This window comes from Tachysurus vachellii, chromosome 11, assembly GCF_030014155.1.
Source record: "Tachysurus vachellii isolate PV-2020 chromosome 11, HZAU_Pvac_v1, whole genome shotgun sequence".
NCBI classification, from domain to species: Eukaryota; Metazoa; Chordata; class Actinopteri; order Siluriformes; family Bagridae; genus Tachysurus; species Tachysurus vachellii.
Genome location: NC_083470.1, coordinates 1,882,501 through 1,907,500, shown reverse-complemented (window position 1 = coordinate 1,907,500; position 25,000 = coordinate 1,882,501). Strand labels below are relative to the sequence as shown.

General features: G+C 42.6%; 1 protein-coding gene across 2 annotated transcripts in view; it reads left to right on the top strand.

Moving 5' to 3' along the window:
• sema6bb (sema domain, transmembrane domain (TM), and cytoplasmic domain, (semaphorin) 6Bb) overlaps positions 1-24,423 on the top strand; it is a 99,011-nt gene extending 74,588 nt beyond the window's left edge. For both annotated transcript variants that reach the window (XM_060882126.1, XM_060882127.1), the window contains exons 13-17: positions 1-66; positions 4,619-4,759; positions 5,058-5,135; positions 10,363-10,421; positions 22,760-24,423. The exon at positions 1-66 is cut by the window's left edge and continues 114 nt beyond it. In XM_060882126.1, coding sequence (XP_060738109.1) covers positions 1-66; positions 4,619-4,759; positions 5,058-5,135; positions 10,363-10,421; positions 22,760-23,712 — 1,297 coding nt within the window. In that variant the 3' untranslated portion in view covers positions 23,713-24,423. The remainder of the gene's footprint in view (positions 67-4,618; positions 4,760-5,057; positions 5,136-10,362; positions 10,422-22,759) is intronic.
• Positions 24,424-25,000: the final 577 nt, after the last annotated feature.

The window sequence follows — 25,000 nt, the reverse complement described above, 5'->3', positions numbered from 1 at the left end:
TGGAGACAACATGGCATCTAGAAGCAACGTGTTCCTGGAGGAGCTGGAGGGCTTCAACCCGGAGAAGTAAGGATGTGTGTGTGTCTGTGTGTGCAAGTGTGTGTGTGTGTGCATTTATAGTGCGTTCCGATTGGTCAGAAGGTGTTGATTTATTTTCTGTTACAGCAGATCTGACAGTGATGGACTCGTTTTACGTTTCCATTATGGTTTCCATAGTAACAACTCATTCACCAGGACTTTATTCTTGCCTTAAAGACGTTAGCGTCATGAAATCTGCACTGAGAGATGAGTGGGATAAACATATAAGACTTTCGCTGCCAAACACTTAGGCAAGACTTGCACTAGCATAGCGGCTGTGCTAATTACACCTCGGTTCCTAAACTGTTTAGTCTGCGAATCTTTCTCAACTTCTCTCCCACACTATTTCTGTCTCACTGACCTGCTCTTCTGTGTAGTTACTTTCTCGCTATCACACTCTGGGTTTTGCTAACAATCTCTTTCGATCACGTACTTCTGTCTCGCTCATTCATCATTCTTTTACCACCGGTTTATTTTACAGGACAAGGAAAGAACGAAAAGAAAACAAGATATCAAAAATTCTTTGGATCAGTTGACTTCAATCAGAGCAAATTTTAGAATAAATCGAATTAACCTTTTATTTTTAGGTACTGATGTTGGTGGAACTGGATAATTCATTCATTCATTCATCTTCTACCGCTTATCAGAACTACCTCGGGTCACGGGGAGCCTGTGCCTATCTCAGGCGTCATCGGGCATCAAGGCAGGATACACCCTGGACGGAGTGCCAACCCATTACAGGGCACACACACACACACTCTCATTCACACACACAATCACACACTACGGACAATTTTCCAGAGATGCCAATCAACCTACCATGCATGTCTTTGGATCGGGGGAGGAAACCGGAGTACCTGGAGGAAACCCCCGAGGCACAGGGAGAACATGCAAACTCCACACTCACAAGGCGGAGGCGGGAATCGAACCCCCAACCCTGGAGGTGTGAGGCGAACGTGCTAACCACTAAGCCGCCGTGCCCCCCCTACTGGAGAATTCATAAATGCTAATTAATGCCAAAACGTCATGCCGACATCATTATGGCGTCATGACAATGTCATTATGATGTCATTACGATATGCCGACGTCATGCTGATCTCATGTTTGGTTTAAATCTACAAAATGCTGGTGAAACCAGAACCTGATGCCTGCTAGTTTAGTGAAGGTTTGACAAATAATAAACAAGACGTTAGCTTTAGCCCTGTTGGTGTTCGGATGCCTAAACAAAATTGGCTAATAATCCACAAACCTTCTGAAGTTTCTCCATCGTGACACACAGCTGAGCCGCGAAGCCGCTCCTTCACCAACCCGGTATAAATTTTTGATGAGCTCCGGCGTGAGAGAGACAGCACTCAGCCAGACTTGGGCTAATCAGGGCGGAGTGAAGGAAATAAAGCGGCTTCACGGCGTCTCGGAGGCCGCTGGTCCTGCTGCGAGTGTTAATGAGGCTGAAAGTGCCGAGTGCGACTCACAACTCAGCTTTAATTGGTATCATCGCTCAGCTCTCCAGCACATCCAGAGTTTTCCTTCACTCTTTTTTTTTTCTGCTCCTGAATTTCTCTCACTAATAGAGAAAAGCGGGAGTAAGATTAGTCCGCCGGGGTGTTTATTTAAAACCGGCGCTGTCTCGGTTTCACTGAGCTCCTGATAAACGCTGTTACACAACCAGGAGGTTAGCAGGAGTGCTGTGGGAAAAGAAAATAACACAACATGATCTTAATGTTTATACGGCAAACCGAGGGGTTGATTTTTAAGTCTCAGGGCTGATAGAAGAGATCCTGGTTGGTTCTACTGTGTATACAACAGAACTGAGAGGAGCCACAGCTGGATTTAAGATTTAGATTTTTTTTTATTTATGGTTTGAGTTTTCATTGAGTTTTAGCCTGGTTTTACTTTCAGTCTAAAATCAAGTCAAGACGCTTTTGTTGATGCAGTAGACTGAAATGAAAGAAACCCTGGTACTACATAAGACATGACTAAGGGCTAAAAAGTCAAAAGAAACGTTGATTTTATCTAGATTTAGCCTGTTTTATTGTTTGGTGTGTTTTTGTATCACTTCAGTTCAGCTGTGTTTAGTAATGAAACGCAAAAAAGCTACAGAACGTAAAGTCGACCTGGGGAATCAGTGCAGCTCAGATGCTAGCTCAGATGCTCACTAGCTCACTAGCCAGATGTTATGCTAGCATGCTAGCACATTTTTTAACATGACCAAAATGTTACTTTTCTTAATCTTGCTTAAATCTTCAGACTGTTTTCAGTGTATCGCCGAATTCAGGTCTTTTAGGTCACAGACGAATACTGAGACGTTCTTCTCTCTCTAGTATTTATAGCATTGAAGTTCCTGCATCTCTCTCTCTCTCTCTCTCTCTCTGTGTGTGTTTGAACTTTTTTCTTCTCTTTTATCTTTTATCTTCTCCCCTAATGAGTGTAAAGTGTCGTTTTTCTTGAATCCCTTTCTTCTCTTTTATTTCTGTGATTCGCTCTTCAGCTGTACGACATCCTTAACGATCTCTCTGATCTCATTAGCATGAGCACCATGCAATCATGCTGCTAGATAAACAAACCTCTGACTGCAGAACAGGTTTGTGTGTGTGTGTGTGTGTTTGTGTGTGAGAGATGAAAGGTTCTGAGTACAGTATGTTTCCAAAGCTGTTCCGGTATCATTTTATTTTTGTGATAAATGTGTGATATTTAACTGGGGTCATAATGTTGAAGGTCTCAAATGCACTACATTATTTTCTAGCAGGATGTTCTAAAGCATTTTTTTACTCTTACGCTACAGCATTTGGCCGAGGGTAACTCGTTTTAGTAAGTGAAGAAGGACACATCGATTATTTTTTATCCGTTTGGTGTTATGTATAAAACGTAATAGCATATTAGCCTAACTCCCTTTTTCTGAACATTCATACTTCAGAATCCCACAATAACACTATGTTCAGTTCTGACCTGGAGGTCACCTAGCATCGCGTCATATCATCACGTCACCCAGCATCGCGTCATATCATCACGTCACCTAGCATGGCGTCATATCATCACGTCACCCAGCATGGCGTCATATCATCACGTCACCCAGCATCGCGTCATATCATCACGTCACCCAGCATCGCGTCATATCATCACGTCACCTAGCATGGCGTCATATCATCACGTCACCCAGCATCGCGTCATATCATCAGGTCACCTAGCATCGCTTCATATCATCACGTCACCTAGCATCGCTTCATATCATCAAGTCACCTAGCATGGCATCATATCATCACGTCACCCAGCATGGCGTCATATCATCATGTCACCTAGCATGGCATCATATCATCACGTCACCCAGCATGGCGTCATATCATCACGTCACCCAGCATGGCGTCATATCATCATGTCACCTAGCATGGCATCATATCATCACGTCACCCAGCATGGCGTCATATCATCACGTCACCTAGCATCGCTTCATATCATCAAGTCACCTAGCATGGCATCATATCATCACGTCACCCAGCATGGCGTCATATCATCATGTCACCTAGCATGGCATCATATCATCACGTCACCCAGCATCGCGTCATATCATCACGTCACCTAGCATCGCTTCATATCATCACGTCACCTAGCATCGCTTCATATCATCAAGTCACCTAGCATGGCATCATATCATCACGTCACCCAGCATGGCGTCATATCATCATGTCACCTAGCATCGCGTCATATCATCACGTCACCTAGCATCGCGTCATATCATCACGTCACCTAGCATGGCATCATATCATCACGTCACCTAGCATGGCATCATATCATCACGTCACATAGCATGGCGTCATATCATCACGTCACCCAGCATCACATCATATCATCACGTCACCCAGCATCGCGTCATATCATCACGTCACCTAGCATGGCATCATATCATCACGTCACCTAGCATGGCGTCATATCATCACGTCACCCAGCATCACATCATATCATCACGTCACCCAGCATCGCGTCATATCATCACGTCACATAGCATGGCGTCATATCATCACGTCACCTAGCATCACATCATATCATCACGTCACCCAGCATCGCGTCATATCATCGCGTCACCTAGCATCGCATCATATCATCATGTTACATAGCATCGCATCATATCATCATGTTACATAGCATCGCATCATATCATCACGTTACATAGCATGGCGTCATATCATCACGTCACATAGCATGGCGTCATATCATCACGTCACAGCATCGCATCATATCATCACGTCACAGCATCGCATCATATCATCACGTTACATAGCATCGCATCATATCATCACGTCACCCAGCATCGCATCATATCATCACTTTACGTCATCTAACCATGTCACATCACAACAATTCACGTTACATCAGGTCATGTACTGGGGAACATCTGGGGGGAACAATGGGGAAAGTTCTGTTGAGATTTTGGTGGCTTAAGAAAACAGACTTTTTACAGACTGTACAGGATGAGAGGGAAGAATCCTTCTACGCCATCCTTCTACAAATTTTGTGTGTGTGTGTGTGTGTGTGTGTCATTCTACAGGTGTGCTACAGACTCTCCTCAGGCCAGGCAGCTCCTGTCTCTCTCTCTGGACTCAGTCAGTCACACGCTGTTGCTGGCTTTCCCATCCTGTGTGATCCGAGTCCCAGTAGCTCGCTGCCATCTCTACTCCCGCTGCATGAAGTGAGACTCACACACACATACACACACACACACACACACACACTCTGCTCAATATCTACTCTGCACATTGTTCTGTTCTCTATGGGTCAGTTATACAGTATGACGAATCAGACATCTTCCCCTTCACAAAACTCTCGTCTGATTGGCTAAATGCAAACACTTGTCTTGTTGCGTCACAAGCTGTGAGCACACAGACAGTGTCAGTGACAACTTTTTTACAGAACTGCAGTATCAGTCTTATTTCACATTCTTATTAAATCTTATTTCACACGCTGTTGGTATTTTTTTCACCTTACAGGAACTGCATCGCCTCGAGAGACCCGTACTGCGGCTGGACTAAAGGCAGCACCTGCTCCTTCCTCCGACCCGGAACCAGGTAAATCTGCAAAATTAATCATCGCGCATTTCATTAATTAGCACATTAGTCAATTAAACAGGCTCATTAGACTATTAGGCCCCGCCTTAAAACGATCCCATTCAATTGCAAGTCGCTTCACTGTGCTGCAGAACCTTAAAACTGTAACACTTCATGTCCTGCCGAAGGAGGAAATGAATCAACCACGTATTATATATATCATTATACATATCATACTTTTTAATCAGTTTCTAGTTGCATTTAATGTTGTCAGAACGCTGACAGAAGTTTCTGGATGAAGTGCTGCCTTGTGCTCGGTGCAGTAAAGCAATAAAATCCTGCTGAGAATCAGATTTACTGAGTTCAGAGACTGAGAAGAGGTAAATAGGCTCACAGTGTGTGTGTGTGTGTGTGTGTGTGTGTGTGTGTGTGTGTATGCGCGCGTGCGTGTGTGTGTATGAGAGAGAGCGAGAGAGAGAGAGAGAGAACTTGTTAAATGTGTACTGGGATTTTTCAGGTCGTTGTGTGTAATGTACTGCTTTACAGAAATCCACAGTAGCACAGCCGCGATATCACACACACACACACTCACACACACACACACACACACACTCACACACACACTCACACACATACACACAAACACTCTCACACACACAAACACACACACAAACTCACACACCATGTCATTCTGTAAAGAGTGTGTGCATCCCTTGCTGCTTGTGAGTGTCAGCACTGATGATTTGTCGTTCATGTGTGCGTTTAAACACAGCAGTCAGGGTTTTGTGGAAATGTGCACAAGCAGCAGTTCTCCATGTGTGTTTGTGAGTGAGTGTGTGTACCTGTGTGTGTTTATGTGAGTGTAAATTTGTGTATCTATCTATCTATCTATCTATCTATCTATCTATCTATCTATCTATCTATCTATCTTGTGTGAGTGTGTTTGTGTGTTTCTATAGCCTGTTTCTTTTGAACTCTGTTTCTCCTGTCTATCTATCTCTTTGCACACTTGTCTATCTTTTAGAGTAACAGAGTAATTTTGGAGTAACAGAGTAATGTTGGCGTAACAGAGTAATGTTGGCGTAACAGAGTAATGTTGGCGTAACAGAGTAATGTTGGTGTAACAGAGTAATGTTAGAGTACCAGAGTAATTTTGGAGTACCAGAGTAATGTTAGAGTAACAGAGTAATGTTTAGAGTAACAGAGTAATGTTAGAGTAACAGAGTAATGTTAGAGTAACAGAGTAATGTTTAGAGTAACAGAGTAATGTTAGAGTAACAGAGTAATGTTAGAGTAACAGAGTAATGTTAGAGTAACAGAGCAATGTTGGAGCAACATAGTAATGTTAGAGTAACAGAGTAATGTTAGAGTAACAGAGTAATGTTAGAGTAACAGAGTAATGTTAGAGTAACAGAGTAATGTTTAGAGTAACAGAGTAATGTTAGAGTAACAGAGTAATGTTAGAGTAACAGAGTAATGTTAGAGTAACAGAGTAATGTTTAGAGTAACAGAGTAATGTTAGAGTAACAGAGTAATGTTAGAGTAACAGAGTAATGTTAGAGTAACAGAGTAATGTTAGAGTAACAGAGCAATGTTGGAGCAACATAGTAATGTTAGAGTAACAGAGTAATGTTAGAGTAACAGAGTAATGTTAGAGTAACAGAGCAATGTTGGAGCAACATAGTAATGTTGGAGCAACAGAGTAATGTTAGAGTAACAGAGTAATGTTGGCGTAACAGAGTAATGTTGGCTTAACAGAGTAATGTTAGAGTAACAGAGTAATGTTAGAGTAACAGAGTAATGTTAGAGTAACAGAGTAATGTTGGAGCAACAGAGTAATGTTGGACCAACATAGTAATGTTAGAGTAACAGAGTAATGTTAGAGTAACAGAGTAAGGTTGGATCAACAGAGTAATGTTGGAGCAACAGAGTAATGTTAGAGTAACAGAGTAATGTTAGAGTAACAGAGTAATGTTGGTTGTAACAGAGTAATGTTGGTGTAACAGATTCATGTTAGAGTAACAGAGTAATGTTAGAGTAATAGAGTAATGTTAGAGTTAGCTCAGAGTAACAGAGTAATGTTGGAGTCAGCTTAGCGTAACAGAGTAATGTTGGAGTCATAGAGTAATGTTGGAGTTAGCTCAAAGTAACAGAATAACAGAGTAATGTTGGAGTTAGCTCAGAGTAACAGAGTAATGTTGGAGTTAGCTCAAAGTAACAGAATAACAGAGTAATGTTGGAGTTAGCTCAGAGTAACAGAGTAATGTTGGAGTTAGCTCAGAGTAACAGAGTAATGTTGGAGTTAGCTCAGAGTAACAGAGTAATGTTGGAGTCAGCTTAGAGTAACAGAGTAACAGAGTAATGTTGGAGTCATAATGTTAGAGTTAGCTCAGAGTAACAGAGTAATGTTAGAGTTAGCTCAGAGTAACAGAGTAATGTTGGAGTTAGCTCAGAGTAACAGAGTAATGTTGGAGTTAGCTCAGAGTAACAGAGTAATGTTGGAGTCAGCTCAGAGTAACAGTAACAGAGTAATGTTGGAGTTAGCTCAGAGTAACAGAGTAATGTTGGAGTTAGCTCAGAGTAACAGTAACAGAGTAATGTTAGAGTTAGCTCAGAGTAACAGAGCAATGTTGGAGTTAGCTCAGAGTAACAGAGTAACAGAGTAATGTTGGAGTTAGCTCAGAGTAACAGAGTAACAGAGTAATGTTGGAGTTAGCTCAGAGTAACAGAGTAATGTTAGAGTCACCTCAGAGTAACAGTAACAGAGTAATGTTAGAGTTAGCTCAGAGTAACAGAGTAATGTTGGAGTTATGAACATTATGAACATTATGATAAGAGAGTAACTTCTGAGTAAGACAAAGTCTACTGTACTGCGGATCATAATGTTATGGTTATATCATAGTAACATTAAAAGAACCTTAGATTAGCGTTAGATTCATTAACTGCAGAAAGATTTATTCCTCTACATAACATTCTATTATGACTTTCATTAAATGCTATTTTTAGGTAAGATACAACAAACATGTTTAACCAGTTATTTCTGGGTGCTCAACATTGTGAAGCTCAGACCTAATCATCATATTCTCAATCAAGCCATAATCCTTTTCTTTCTTCTATCAACTCTTTTGACTTTTTGTTATCTGTGTGTGTGCGTGCCTGTGTGCGTACTTGTGTGTGTGTGTGTGTGTGTGTGTGTGTGTGTGTGTGGAACTGTTTTATTGTGTTAGGTGTGTAAATACAGCTTGTCTGTCGTCTGAACCCTGAGCACATTTTGGCTATGACTACAGACACAAACACACTCACTCTCTCTCTCTCTCTCTCTCTCCTCTCTCTCTCTCTCTCTCTCTCTCTCTCTCACTCTCTCTCTCTCACACAAACACAGACACACGTACACACACACGCACACACACACAGACACAAACCCCATTATCCAGTTACACTCATTACTTTAACAAGGATGGCCAAAACGAGTAGATCGATCCTATATCACATTACAGTAAAAATGGTTTAGCATCTACTTAGGCTTAACTGCGACACACACACACACTCACACACTCACACACTCACACACACACACACACAAAGTAAGTATAAGAGAAGTTGTGTGATGTTTTGCATCTGCACTTCAGCTTGTCGTCAGTTTTTCACAAAGCTCCATTGTGCTTGTCCTCACAAGGAATGTGTAAACTGTGTGTGTGTGTATGTGTATGTGTGTGTGTCTTCTTTTTGAGGAGTCTCGCCTCAAACCGGTGGTTAAAGGAAACATTAGAAGCTATAGATGTTTCACAGACACCATTAAAGCCTCTGTGTGTGTATGTGTGTGTGTGTGTGTGTGTGTGTGTGTGTGTGTGACCCCTGGGTGCTGCAGTCAGATCAGGTTTCTTGTTGTTTAATCGTCAGTTTGAATCCAGACGATGCCACAGATCTGGACACAGACGATGTGATAGTCCTGTTGTCTCTCTCTCTCTCTCTCTGTCTCTCACTCTCTCTCCCTGTCTCTCACACTCTCTTTCTCTCTCTCTCTCTCTCTCTCTCTCTCTCTCTCTCTCTCTCTCTCTCTCACTCTCTCTCTCTCGCTCTCTCTCTCTCTCTGTCTCTCACTCTCTCTCTCTCTCTCTGTCTCTCACTCTCTCTCTCTCTCTCTCTCTCTCTCTCTCTCTCTCTCTCTCTCTCTCACTCTCTCTCTCTCTCTCTCTCTCTCTCTGTCTCTCACTCTCTCTCTCTCTCTCTCTCTCTCTCTCTCTCTCTCTCTCTCTCTCTCTCACATGTCTGCTAGCCAATCAGAAGCAACTGTTAGCCTTTATGTAAAGAACATGCTCGTTAGCGCTCTCCTCTTATGGTCACATGAGCATGTGCAGTTTCTTCATATTTAGATAAATATTTCTATCAGAAGGGAAAAATTAATGTGCGAAATTAGATTAAATTAAAACCTTTAGACTCAGAGTAGATGTAAACTTCACATTATCATATATTTATAAGATACTAAATATCCTTTATATAATTCGTTAGTTCATTTGATTCACATATTCGTTAATCAGTTAATTTTTTTCTGATTCATTAATTCATTATTTGATTTGTTTTTGCTTTAATTGATTCCCACATTCATTATTTTTTATTATATTTATTCTTATCTTTAATTGATTTACTTATTTCTTATTTTAATTTTAAATATAACTTATTCTTTCTTTGATTTGTTTCTTCCATTTGTTTTTCTCTTTATTTGATTCACTTGGTTATTATTCGGTTAAGATATGTTTTCATCCAATTCCTCAATTCTTTGACTGAGTCACTTCTTTCTGATTTGATTGACCTATTATTTATTTTGATTCTCGGTCGGAGACGGCACTCGTCCCTGCGTCGTTATCTCCATCAGCACGTGATATTAATGCTCTAACAGTTTCACCTCCATTCATTAGGTTTCAGCACTCTCTCACTTCACCTCAGGCTGTAACAGAGAGTCGGTGCTCGTTGCTCTTCGTTAAGGAGCGATGCAGGTGTGTGATTAAAGGATCTGCGATGTTTCTCAGCGAGAGTGTGACTGTCGCTGTGTTCCTGTGAAACTTCTCGACTCGTTATTCCCGTGTTTTCTTCTCCGTCACCATTTCTTTCTGATTTCCGATATCGCTAATTATCAGCACGCGGCTGCAAAAACGGAACGACTTCATGACTAAAAACTCTCACATAACTGCATGGCTGTAAAACTGAAATGTGTTGTGTTCATGTGTGGTCTGTTTTTTTTTTCTTCCAGGCTTCCCTTCGAGCAGGACGTGGATCACGGGAACACCTCGCAGCTGGGCGACTGTGACGGTACGTTGACATTTATGGCTTTATGGTCTTTACCACAATTACCCACAAACACACAGTAAAATAAACAGCGCCGGATCAACACCTACTAAAGTTCAGATTAGATTTCTTAGTTTTCTTTAAACACAGCAGATTGACATGTGAGTTAGCTGCTAATAGTGCTTTATAGCAGTGTTATAAATGTGTTATAAATGTGTTTAACCTATATAAAGTTCTCAGGTTGCATCATGAATCAGAAAAACGCTAAAACAAATCATACAGTGCAATGACATCAAAAGCTAAATGTTATTCTGTTGGTTATCAACATATTCTGAATATGTCATGGTCACATGGTCTAAAGTGGGTGGGGATAAATGAGGGTAATGTGGGAATAGGATTTGCTTTAACTAATAATGAAGCTTTAAACTAACCTAAAAGGGAGAATGCCTAATCCAGTGAGTCAGCGCAAGCTAATCTGGTGTGCTAAACCAGCATAAACTATTCTAGCAGCACAAAGCTAGCACAATGCTAAGACACTTCCCTCAGGGATTTATTGTGAATAAGCTAACATAGAAAAAGCTAGCCCAGCGCTAAACAATTTCCCTCAGGGATCGATCCTGACTAAGCTAACATGTTGATACTCACTAGGTTAGCATCAACATGTTAGCTTAGTCAGGATCGATCCCTGTGTGTACGTTTTGTGTCAGGAGATTTGTGTTTATGGAAGGAGTCTCCGGTGTCAGTGTTTGTGTTACATGCTGCGGTGGGAGGAAGACCGCAGTGTCTCCGTCAAGTGTTTTATTCCTCACTTCATACATTATTTAAGGCTTTACTTGAGAACGAGCTGGTTTTTAGAAATCAGACTTTATCAGACACAGAGGATTGGACCTGACTGAGTGAAGCCGTAGAGATCGTCCTTGTCTAGTCATGTGAGAAACGCAGTAACACAACGGCAGAGGTGTTACGTAACACAACAACACGGTCAGAAGAGATGCTGAAACACAGAGTGTGTAGCGTCACAGGGGATCAGTGTGTTCTGATCTCCTCGCTCTCCTGTCTCACACCTCATCCGCCACCGTTCCTCACTGCTCTCGCTGTTGAGTGTGTGCGTGTGTGAGAGGGAGAGAGGTGATGAGGGGTGTTTTACTGCAGCATATCGATCACTGAGTCATGAACAGCGACCTGTGTCTGTTTTAGAGTGTGTGTGTGTGTGTGTGTTTGTGTGTTAGTGAGTGTCTGTGTGTATTTGCTTGTGTTTGTTAGTGTGTGTATGCATGTGTTTGTGTATTAGTGTGTATGCGTGAGTTAGTGTGTGTGTGTGTGTGTGTGTGCATGTGTGTGTGTCTGTGTGTGCAGGTTTGTCTTTGACACTGAAATTTCCCATGACATTGTCATACTGGTAGAAATCTAATCTAATCTAATCTAATCTAATCTCTGCCCCACACGTACAGCTGTGTGATGTACAGTATTAATAGGGACTGATATCAGCACCACAGTTTCAGTATTAACGTTCCACCCAAATTTATAATTCAAGCACAGAATAAATTTTAAACATTTTTTAGAAGCATTTGTTTTTATAAAGTTTTTGTCATTTTAAAATCATAATTTGATATATTATTTTAATAAAAAATAAAATACAATGTATTATTTTTAAAAAGAACTAAATATTAAGCTTCTTCAACCAAAAAAGATTCAAAATTCAAATACTTTAATTTAATGTAAAATAAGTCCTGAGTCCGAGCTGCTGGAGGGAGGAAGCAGCGATCTTCAGGGTTTTGTGTTTAATGTGTACTTGTGTGGAAAACAACCTGATATTAACAAGACACCTAACATCCTCTCCTCTCTTCTCCTCTCCTCTCTTCTCCTCTCCTCTCCTTTATTCTCCTCTCTTCTCCTCTCCTCTCCATCATTCTCCTCTCTTCTCCTCTCCTCTCCATCATTCTCCTCTCTTCTCCTCTCCTCTCCTCTCCATCATTCTCCTCTCTTCTCCTCTCCTCTCCTCTCCTCTCCTTTATTCTCCTCTCTTCTCCTCTCCTCTCCATTATTCTCCTCTCTTCTCCTCTCCTCTCCTTTATTCTCCTCTCTTCTCCTCTCCTCTCCATTATTCTCCTCTCTTCTCCTCTCCTCTCCATCATTCTCCTCTCTTCTCCTCTCCTCTCCTCTCCTCTCCTTTATTCTCCTCTCTTCTCCTCTCCTCTCCATTATTATCCTCTCTTCTCCTCTCCTCTCCATCATTCTCCTCTCTTCTCCTCTCCTCTCCTCTCCTTTATTCTCCTCTCTTCTCCTCTCCTCTCCATTATTCTCCTCTCTTCTCCTCTCCTCTCCATCATTCTCCTCTCTTCTCCTCTCCTCTCCTCTCCTCTCCTCTCCTTTATTCTCCTCTCTTCTCCTCTCCTCTCCATTATTCTCCTCTCTTTTATTCTCCTCTCTGCTCCTCTCCTCTCTTTTATTCTCCTCTCTTCTCTTCTCCTCTCCTCTCCTCTCCTCTCCTCTCCTCTCCTCTCCTCTCCATTATTCTCCTCTCTTCTCCTATCCTTTATTATCCTCTCCTCTCTTCTCCTCTCCATTATTCTTCTCTCTTCTCCTCTCCTTTATTATCCTCTCCTCTCTTTTATTCTCCTCTCTTCTCCTCTCCTCTCCTGTCCTTTATTCTCCTCTCTTCCTCTCTCATCTCCTTTATTCTCCTCTCCTTTTTGTGTGTTGTGGATTTTAATTTCATGTCTGACTGCTTTTTATAACCCACACCATGTGCAGGAAGGTGTGTTTTACGTTAATGTCCTGAAAACAAATGAAATTAGAAGTAACTCGTTTTCTTTCTAACATGGAAAATAAGAGCAAAAACGAACTGTGGTGTTGTGAAGCAGGCCAAAGACTCGTCTATTTCTCTCAGTCTTTTTATCTTGGTATCAGTCTCTCTCTTTTCTTTTCTTTTTTCCCTTCAGAATCAATACACAACCACAATGAACATGAACAATAAAGCTGAACACTCTCTTTCTCTTTCTAACAGAAGCTAGCCTAACATCGACACACTCCCAAAGCTCGCTAGTACACTAGCTAGCTAGCATTAGGCTAATTATTATACTTCAAAATTACGTAATGCTAAAAGATGAACTAAAAGTGGTCAGATATAAATAAAAAAAAATGATTAATGATTGTTATCAGGAAACATTTAGCATTTAGCAGTTCCCATGTGACAGGACTATATTGTGTGTGTGTGTGTGTGTGTGTATGTGTGTGTGTGTGTTGTGCAGCTCTAGTTGTACCACCAAACACACTATTCCCACAGTCTCATAGTTAATCTCTTTAGTGCTGACACACTGAGGTCTGCACTCACCGCGCGCACACACATACACACACACACACACACACACACACACACACACACACACACACACAAACAGAGCTGCTTCAGTAGATAGTAAGTAGAGTTTGTCAGTAGTGCTGGAGGACCGTGTGTGAGGAAGAAGAAGCTTATGTCAGATTTTAACGGAGTTTTATGGAAATTGTGTCTCTGAGCAGGTGAACATATTAGCATTAGCATGTATCTACACTTTTTCCCCACAGATTTGTTAGCCCCGTGAGCTTAACTGAGAGAAATGTACCTGTAATCATCACTGCTAATGCTAGCTTGCTAACCTGAGGCACCCTGACAGGATTTGTAAAAGTACTTATAGTCATAAATTTTCTTAATCCTAACAGCTAGATGTAGCTAGCAAACATGAGCTAAACAGACAGGATTTTATTCCATATTTATAAAGGATTTCAAAATTTTTCTTGCTAATATTAGCTTACAGAGCTCAACATTGACTCCAAAACAAAAGGAAAATAGTTCCTGGTATTTTTTGACAGTTCCAGCCTCCTTCTTGCAATGAAAGTGAAACTGGTGAGAGGACATTTTAACGAGTAAGATAAATTAAATCTTTTAGAGACTTTCCATCTCGGCTGTATGCTACGTTCATGTTTCCAGCCGTAGTTTATGTGTATTAGAGCAACTCAGTGTAGTGACGGCTGTAATTTGTGTTGCCTGCATGGTAGAGTGATTAAATTGAAATAGCCGAGCGAGGTGATTGTGCAGAGTTCGGGCCCCCTCGCCGATCGTTATGCTAACAACACACACACACACACACACACACACACACACACACACAGCAGCAGCATTCTCAATTTACGTCCTGCAGCAGAAATCACGTCGCTGAGGGGATTGAGTAGTCGACTTACACACCTGGCAGGAAGGCAGTTTGTGGTGTAGAAGCACGAAAACACCCTTTCTGAAAAAAGCCGTTCCTCATAATCACATTTACACCAAGTGTGTAGGTTTGATAGATTGGATTCAAGTGAAAAATTCCATGTTTGTTTTTTTTATTATTGGCGCTCCACACCATCTGCTAGTAATAAGAGAAGCTAAAGAGTGTTAGCACGGACAGTCGGTAGCCGTAAAAAAAAAAAAAAGTTTGCTGTGCAGAAATCAGAAACTCTAGGATGTGTCCCAAATCTTGATGTTCTTATTAGTCCTTGAGGGAAGACGAGTTCGGCTTTATTGATCACGAAGGACCTTTTTAGCAAGTAGTTTTAACTTTCAATAAAATTACGATCTCAGTCTATAGGTTTTATTATACATATTAAGTTATAAATATATAATTCAAATAACAGAATAGAGATAAACGGAATAATATGAAACTATGACAAAATATTTCATCAAAATTGAATTGATAACTCAATGTTACAATGCCCCACTACCCCACCCTGTGTTACAATGCCCCACTACCCCACTCTGTGTTACAATGCCCCACTACCCCACTCTGTGTTACAATGCCCCACTACCCCACTCTGTGTTACAATGTCCCACTACCCCACCCTGTGTTACAATGTCCCACTACCCCACCCTGTGTTACAATGCCCCACTACCCCACCCTGTGTTACAATGCCCCACTACCCCACTCTGTGTTACAATGCCCCACTACCCCACTCTGTGTTACAATGTCCCACTACCCCACCCTGTGTTACAATGCCCCACTACCCCACCCTGTGTTACAATGCCCCACTACCCCACTCTGTGTTACAATGCGCCACCCCTACCCCACCTCCTACCCCACCCTGTGTTACAATGCCCCACTACCCCACCCTGTGTTACAATGCCCCACTACCCCACTCTGTGTTACAATGCGCCACCCCTACCCCACCTCCTACCCCACCCTGTGTTACAATGTCCCACTACCCCACCCTGTGTTACAATGCCCCATTACCCCACTCTGTGTTACAATGCGCCACCCCTACCCCACCCCCTACCCCACCCTGTGTTACAATGCCCCACTACCCCACTCTGTGTTACAATGCGCCACCGCCACCCTACCCCCTACCCCACCCTGTGTTACAATTCCCCCCTACCCCACCCTGTGTTACAATGCCCCACTACCCCACTCTGTGTTACAATGTGCCAAACCCTACACCACCCCACTACCCCACTCTGTGTTACAATGCCCCTTTTATATATATAAGAAATAAATTAATTTAAGAAGTAAACAGAATAAAATTAAAATTTAAATACTTTGTGTGTGTGTATGTGTTTGTGTGAGTGTGTGTTTGTGTGAGTGTGTGTTTGTGTGAGTGTGTGTTTGTGTGAGTGTGTGTTTGTGTGAGTGTGTGTGTGTAAGAACAGATTACATAGTGCTCTGTATAGTTCCCCAGCTGTAGCCTCTTTCTCATGCAGTATTGAACTCATCACCTGCTGAGGTTTGAAACCCCGTCCTGCTCTCCACATCTCTCTAAACTCTCAGCCGGGTTTTCTAGAGGAACCCAATTGTAATTATACTGCAAATTGTTGCGTTGTGGTTTGCAACACGGCCAATGGAGCCATGATGTAGTCCACATGTGTTAATTTGAGGAGTTTGTGTTTATTGGAAACGGTAAGTGTGGACTAATTAAACGCTGCTGCTTGTAAACGTGAGGCTCTGCATTGATTAGCACACGTCTGATTGTTGCGTAAATGTCCTGTGTGTGTGTGTGTGTGTGTGTGTGTGTGTGTTATATCCTCATGTCTCAGTATGTGCCTGAAGTGGTCATGGCTTGGATGTTTAGGAATAAATCAGTTAGACTTTTGCAGTTACACTCTCTCTCTGTCTCTCACTCACACACACACACACACACACACACACACACACGTATGCATCAGTGACAGTGCAGAAGTTAGCTAAAGAGTAACAAGGGTGCTGTTATATAAGATTGTATGTTTTTAGTCACCCCTACTCTCTCTTTCTCTCTCGCTCTCTCTCTCGCTCTCTCTCTCGCTCTCTCTCTCTCTCAGTCTCTCTCTCAAGCTATAGATCAATGAGCCCACACTCAAAGAGCTGCCAATTTGTCTGCTAATCCATACAGCAGCTGGGCTTTTTAATGACAATCTGAAGCGAGGGGCCGCAGTAAGCTGGCAGCCTATACACACACACACACACACACACACACACACACATACACGCACACACACATACACGCTCTGTGTGGTTTGAAAGTCCCAGTCCTGTGCTTTGTTTTAATTACGTATCAAAAACAAGGAAACAAACAAGATTTTTTTTTTAAACAAGAACTTCAATACCTCCAAGTTCCTTGTGTCAGTTTTTTTGACATTACACATGACATTAAGGTGGGAGGAGCCAGAGGTGCACACTGATGACATCATAAATCAGGGATTTCTTTAAATTAAACAGTGTTTAGTTTACAAGTGCTTCTTTTAAGTAGCAGGCTTTAATATCTCACACACACACACAGAATATAAAGAGAGCACAAAGAGACAGATGAAAAGAGAGAAGGAGAGTGACGGAGCGACAGAGCGAGTAAAGAACGCAGGAGAGTGTCTCAGGAGAGGGACGGCTCGCCGAAGATGAAAGGATGTCACAGAAAGGAGGAGGCGAGGATCGAGGGACTGAGGACAAGAAAGAAAACACACACACACACACACACACACACACACACACACAGTGAGCTCAGAAACAGAGTTGAGATTAGCGAACAAAAGTGAGACAAAGAATTGAAAAGAAAAGAAAAGGCATCTGGAACATTTTCACCTGTTCTGTAGCCAGCAAATAAAATTAATTAATTAATTAAATTCATCTAAAACGTGACAGAAGACACAGCACGTCGAAACAAATCACACACAGTGAAGACGCTGTGGTTTGTGATCTAATAAACACACTGGAACAAAGTAGTCGTAAAGGGTTTGGGACGCAGCCTTAACATGTCCGACATCACAACTCTAAGCAGGCTAATTAATAACCCGGCGACGCTTCAGATGGTTATTAAAGCAGATAATAAGATAAACAGGAAGTCCAGCCTCAGGGACAGACACGTGAGACGGCTGAAATATAAATCAGAAATAATTCTACGGTTAATTAATACAGCTAATGTTGCAGTTAGGACACTAAAGAGCGACCGAGCCTTAAATAGCTGCTGTTCATGGACAATTAAATAAATCTAGTGTTTGGGACGGAGCCTTAAGATGGCAGACATTTTAATAAGAACGCAAACTGGACGAGAAGTTAAATATTTCTGTAGGTAGCGTTTGTTAGACATTCGAATAAGGTTCTGATAAGAACGCTGACTACTGTAAAGGCAGCCGGATCGGACGGCTGACTTTCACGTCGCTGATGTTTGTGCACTAAAGTAAAACAGCTAGAGCACTAAAGAGGTGCGAGTCCAGCATTTGGGACAGACACGTAAGATGGCTGACGTTTTTGGGACAGAGCCGGAGATCTCGTGCTGGCAAGATTGTATTTTACAGCTTGGAGATTTGAGTGTAGCCCTCAGGGCGCTCGGAGTGATGGCAAATACAGGAAGGTGAATCATCTCGTTCAGGTGGTCTGTGCAATTATAACGGTGGCCATAGGGCATGTGTGCTCATTACACACACACACACACACACACACACGGTGGTGTTTCACACACAGGCCTCTCTAACGAGCGCACTCCTGAGGGATTGTGGCTCTGTAATTGGAGCTCCAGCCTCGCTCACCGCTCAGCCGTGCGGCTCGGCCTCCATCACGCTTTAATGTTCTCCGCGCCCAAGGGAACGCACAGAGAATGAGCAGATCCACACCCATACACCTCTTTCTCCCTCGCCGCCTCCTCCCCTCCTGCTCGTTTTGTCTTCTGTAAGGATAAAGCCGGGTGGCTACAAAGGCAACATTCTCTAATGGCCTGGTTTTATTCATGACCTGCTGCGGCGCTGGGGACGAGACGGAGAGCGAGACGAGGAGAATATTACAGCCCTCCAGACACCAGCACGAGGTTTAAAGCCTCTTTCCCATTTAGAGGTAAAGACCAGTGCAGGCTGGGTAATTTCCATCAGAGGACCCAGCAGCAATAAAAAACACACACACACACACACACACACAGCTTTTTTTAAGGTCATGCAGGGAAAGTTTTTTTTTACTATCTGAAGGTGATGAAATTTTGATCTTCACTCCTTTGGTTAAGTCACATGCCTGGCCCTGCCATATATGGTATGCTATTTGCATATTGGAACCTGATTGGCTCTTCTATTGTACGTTTATGATGCAATAACAACGAGATTTTTAGCTCCTTTTAGTTTTGCAGAAAGAAACAGCAAAACAGGCCAATTTCACACTTTTCATCAGTTGTTCTGTGGAAATGAGTTGTATAAAGTTTGGGGTGACTTTGGTGAAGGATCGACGCTCCGTGTGTCTGTACAGCTTGTCTGGGTGACGATATAAAGCCGTGCTGCTCGCAGTGGGAGGCGTCTGGTCCTAGTTATTAGCATGTTTGCTGAGTTACCTGGTTTAATCCAAACTTCAGTAACTTTAATAACCAGTCTGATGTATAAATAACGACCTGTAACCTGGACTGTAACGATTTCAGTGCAAAGTCCCGGAATAAAAAAGCTCTAATATGCAGCGGTGGGTAGAGTAGCCAAAAATTGTACTCAAGTAAAAGTACTGTTACTTCAGAATAATATGACTCAAGTGAAAGTAAAAAGTAGACATCCAAATAATTACTTGAATAAGAGTAAAAAAGTACTTGGTGAAAAAACTACTCAAGTACTGAGTAACTGTTGAGTAACGTCTGATTTATTTTTTAACACAAGACAACAATCAGACAGACAAAAATACAAAATAATCTTTAGGCAAATTATGGCTCATCCAATCAATAAAATACATTAAAATTAATTCATTACAAAATAGCTTAAATTAAAATAATTCAGGTAAATTCAAGTACTTAATAAATAAAATAATAATAAATAAAAAATAAATACGCACAAGTAACACAAATTTCCAAACCTTTATACTTTTTTACCAGGCAGAACTAGAACGAGGCAGGCCATAAATTCTCATAAACTGTGTGTGTGTCTCCAGTGACAGAACAACAGAAGGAAACACACACACACACACACACACACACACACACACACACACACATTTCATTTCTTTTGTGTTGTGATTGTTGCACATTTGATGCCTTGATGAAAGGGCAATAATAATGAAATACATCTCTACTCCTTTAATTAATTTCAGGAAGCCTCTAGTACTTTCCTTAGTTTCAGGTAAACTAAAGCTTCTGGTTGTAAAGCTGTTTTTGTTTCTCCAAATATCTTCCTTCATGTTCATCAGAACAAAGAGATTTATACAGGTTTGTAACAACATGAGAGTGAGTAAATGATGACAGAATTTTCATTTTGAGTGAACTATCCCTTTAAATATGTGTGTTCGGCGCTGTAAGAAACGACACGTCTGATATCATCTGTTTGTCGGCTCTTGCGGCGCTGAGTAAAGTTGAGCACATAAAAAAACTCGACTATCTATCCATCTATCTATCTCTCTATCTATCTATCTATCTATCTATCCATCTATCTGTCTGTCTGTCTATCTATCTATCTATCTATCTATCTATCTATCTATCTATCTATCTATCTATCTCTCTATCTATCTATCTATCTATCTATCTATCTATCTATCTATCTATCTATCTATCTATCTATCTATCTATCTATCTATCTATCTATCTATCTATCTATCTATCTATCTCTCCATCTTTCTATCTATCTATCTATCTATCTATCTATCTATCTATCTATCTATCTATCTGTCTGTCTGTCTGTCTGTCTGTCTGTCCGTCCGTCCGTCCGTCCTTACGTTCATCGCAGTCGCTGATTCATTTTAATTCGAAATTCAAGAATTTTACTTAAATAACACAGGATCTAGAACCTCAGTGTGACACGGAACCGTCCTGGGAATCGGGTTCTAACAAAACATCGGCTGCTGCACTGAAATCTTTTATGGGACTAAGATTCATTATAAACATTCGGTTGGCTGAGCAAAATATGATCAAATATGCAGAAAAGCTTCACGCTCGAGACACGCTCGAGCTCTTATTCTCTCTCTCACACACACACACACACACACACACACACACACACACACACGTAATATTTTACTACAGACCAATAAAAATGATTTGATAGCTGTTCTGTCTGATGGAGCTACTGTGAATAAGTGAAATGAGATAATGTGCACACACACACACACACACACACACACACACACTCATGATGCGTCCATGCAGCTGGATGCAGCACTTGATGATACACAGATGTTCCTCAGGCAGTGAATTGGCATGAGCTGGACAGGTTAGATAAAGTGCAGGAGGAGAGCATCCTCACGCCTCGCCGGGATCAGGCGCATGGTGTGTTTTTATTTCTTTACATTTTAATTCTACAGCACAACAGATGAGACCGTCTGACTGGCCGTCTGCCACGGAGGGAAAACAGATATGAGAGCAAGAGATCATTAACACACTACAGAAATACAGAGAGAGAGAGAGAGAGAGAGAGAGAGAGAGAGAGTAAAATATAGATGATGATCACAAACCCGTGCTCCTCAGCTTCCACTCCTCTTAATTGGAAATCACTCAGCACCTTCTGACCAATCAGCACGCAGAACTCAGCGCTGTGATGTAACACACGCACGACTGCACCGAGTCAGGATCAGGTGTTCGAGCTCCGGTGGATTAAATCTAAACACACTCAGATTTCTGAACCGTGACTGAACAGGAAACGGGGATGTGACAAGCTGCGGTCTGAAGAGGAAGCAGAATTAATTATCAGAATAGAGAGTGCCTGAATGCAGGAGGAGCAGCAGAAGCACATCACAGGAGCACAAGGACCAGAAAGTTCTGGAGCAACTTCTGTGGGAACGTTCACCTGGGGGAAAAATACTTGACAGGCGCCTGTCTGTCTGTCTGTCTGTCTGTTTGTCCTTTTGTCTGTCTGTCTGTCTGTCTGTCTGTCTGTTTGTCCTTCAGTCTGTCTGTCTGTCTGTCTGTTTGTCCTTCGGTCTGTCTGTCTGTCTGTCTGTTTGTCCTTCGGTCTGTCTGTCTGTCTGTCTGTTTGTCCTTCGGTCTGTCTGTCTGTTTGTTTGTTTGTCTGTGTATGTTTGTCTGCCTGTCAGTCTGTTTATCCATCCCTATATCAGTCTGTCTGTCTATCAGTCTGCCTGTTTATCCATCTGCCTTTCTCCTGTCTGTCTGTCTGTCTGTCTGTCTGTCTGTCTGTGTTTACCTTCTGTGCAGTGTTACATCTCTTGATCCTTCTCTCTGTCCGCCTGTCTGTCATTTCTTGTTCTCTCTCATCTTTTTCTTTCTCCTTCTTTTTCTTTTCTCCTTTTCTCTCTCTGTCCTCTTTTAACTCCATCTCTCATTTACACCAACTCTTGTTTTTTTCTTTCTTGCTATCTCTCATGTCCTTTCTTTCTCTCGTTTACTTTCTCTCTTTTGCTCTCTTTCTCTCATTTCATCTGTTTTTCTCTTATTTGCCCTCTCTCTGACTTTCTCACTCACCCACATGCTCTCCATCTTCATCTGCCTTTCTTCAATCTCCCTTTTTAGCGTGCTCCATTTTTTTTTTTCCCGTCTTTATTTCGGTCCGTCTCTCTCCTCTCGTCTCCTACGCTCTGTTCTTCGGTCTCTCAGGTGACTCTGACGTCTGGACTTTGCTCCACATGTAGGTAGAGTTTGGCAAAGTTTGGCGAGTTCGTATCCCGCAGCGTCCGTTTTTCACAGCACAGTTAATGTTGCGAGAGCAGAGCAGAGGTATAAAGAGATCATTTAATCAGGAAGACGGTTATTACAGCTATTAACATCACCATCCACTTTAGCTAATGAGGATAATTATCCACTAGACCAATGGCGGAGCTCCACATTCCTCTCGTCCTGCTGAGGAATTAATGACTCATTTTTTTTCAGGTTGTTGAAAAGAAGGTCAACTTTGTTTAGTTCTTGCACTTAGCAATGCTGAGCTATTATTGTTTTTGTATTTAACGTGTGTGTGTGTGTGTGTGTGTGTGTGTGTGTGGGTGTTTTAGGGTTACTCCAGGAGAGTTACGTAGAGGAACCGGACGGCTTGGTGTCTGTCAACCTTCTCATCATGTGTGCGGTGTCTGCCTTCACCACCGGTGCGGCGCTCTCCGCCCTGATGATCTGCTGGCTCATGACGTTCAAGCACCGGCGCTGCTCCAGGGGCGGGGCTTCAAGCCAGGCCGGGCGTCGCCATGCTGACAGGGAGCAGTGTGTGCTTGGACACGGGAGTAGCAGCTCAGCAATAAGTGTGACGAGGATCAGCGGCGTCGATGCACAGATGGAGGAACTGTTCACCAACGGCTGGACAAAATCCGGAGAAATCCAGGATCCCGGATTGCCGACTCCGGAGCAAACACCGCTGCAGCACAAACGTCCTGTTCCTGACGTCCATGACCACGCCCATCTGCACCAGACCGACTCGGATTGGGAGCAGAGCCAAACATTTATCACACAGACGGGTCCGAACGCCTCCATCATGTACCTGAGTTCTGGTTACTTACACGGCGGAGACGGAGGCCAGCAGGACGATCTGACTCTACCGAACGTTGAAAGGCAGCGCTATCTCATCCTTCCTCATCCAGCCATACAGAAAGACCAAAGCAGGCATCATCCGGCTCCGAAGACACGTAATTCTGCTGGCGATTACCGACCGGTGACACCTCAAGACTCACCCGAGCGCAGGAAGGTGGTATCCACTCCGAACCCGCACTCAGATTACAGCAACCCGCTGCACTGGAGCCAAAACAACATCAGCAACAACGCTAAACCCAACAGACATCACCACAACTATCCGATACAGCCACGTACCAATGCAGCGCTGGTGCGACCCGCCGTCCTTCATGCCACCAGGGGGCTTGGCGAGATGCAGGACTTCAGCCATGTTCTGGGAAGGAGAATGGACAGCGAGAGGGACGTGAGGAGAGAAAGAGACAGGGAGTGTACGTCCAACGGACAGTAAAGAGACAGAGAAGCTCCCTCTTTCCCAGGGAGCCGTGATTCCCAAAACCTTCCCGGAAATCTGCCTCACTGCCGTCTAGAAAATCCCACAGTGTTGCTTGAAAGTGACCGAGTGAGACAGGATCCAAACCAAGCATCGAGCTGAGCACTTGCTAGTTCCAGAGCCTCATTCCCAAAAAAACCTCAACACCCCTTCAACCCCAAACCCCTTTATCACTGAGCATGTTATCAAGGTTCTCCACAGCCCCTCTGCAGACGACACGGAGCCACATTTCAGGAACCCGGATCTCAGAATACTGTGAAGTGTTCACTCGACTCTACAGCCAACAGTAGCAAGTCTCTCTGAGAGGAAACTCTTCACTTCTTCGCTAGTGTGTGTGTGTGTGTGTGTGTGTGTGTGTGTGTTTGATATACACAGCATCCTGACACCAGAGGCAAGTCTAGCTCTCAGCTCAAGGACTCAAAGGACGTACAGGCGACTGAGCCGAACACCGAGCCGAGATCAAACACGCTCTTTACACCTGTGTGGAAGAAGAGTTCAAAGTGACTTAAAGCAACTTGATTGCGATTTTATTTTTTAAATCGAGCGAACACGTGGACACGTGAGAGACGAACGTCCTGATTTTGACCTGAAGACAGGCTCTCTATAACAAGCCCTCGATTCGTTTGTATCAACAAACTTTCGTGTTTTTTTTTTTTTTTGTTTTTTTTTGTAACCATGATTTTCTGACATCATCAACACACACGGGGGGGTGGGGACAAAAAATATGATCCGATAATATCTTTGATCATATCTCGACAGGTTTCACCTCCTTATCCCCCGACAGCCAGCCATCATCATCCTCAAGACAAAAAAATGTTATGAATAAACTCTTAAATCGTGCGATGAATCAAACCGTATTCACGTTTCTGTTTCACTATGTTTTTGGATTAAAATCGCTCCACTGTTGCTATAGCAATATCTGGTTTACGTTAACATTACGTGTCTAGAGACAGCTATCTGGTGTTGTCTGGTGTAGCTAGCCAAACCCTTTAGGATGGTAACTAGACTATTTGGGAACGGGGGTTGGGGTGGAAGTGAGGAGGGTTTATTTTAAAAAAGAAGAACATAATAATTACATAGCATGTACTAGCATGCTAGCTAATATTCGTTCAACGTAAAAAAGAAAAAGCGTCGTGCGATATTTCAGGGACGCGGAGGCGCCCGTCGCTCGTCAAAATCAGGACGTCTGCGATCGAGAGCGTCGAACAACAATCGTGGAACGGACGGATAGACGACTAGTGTCGTG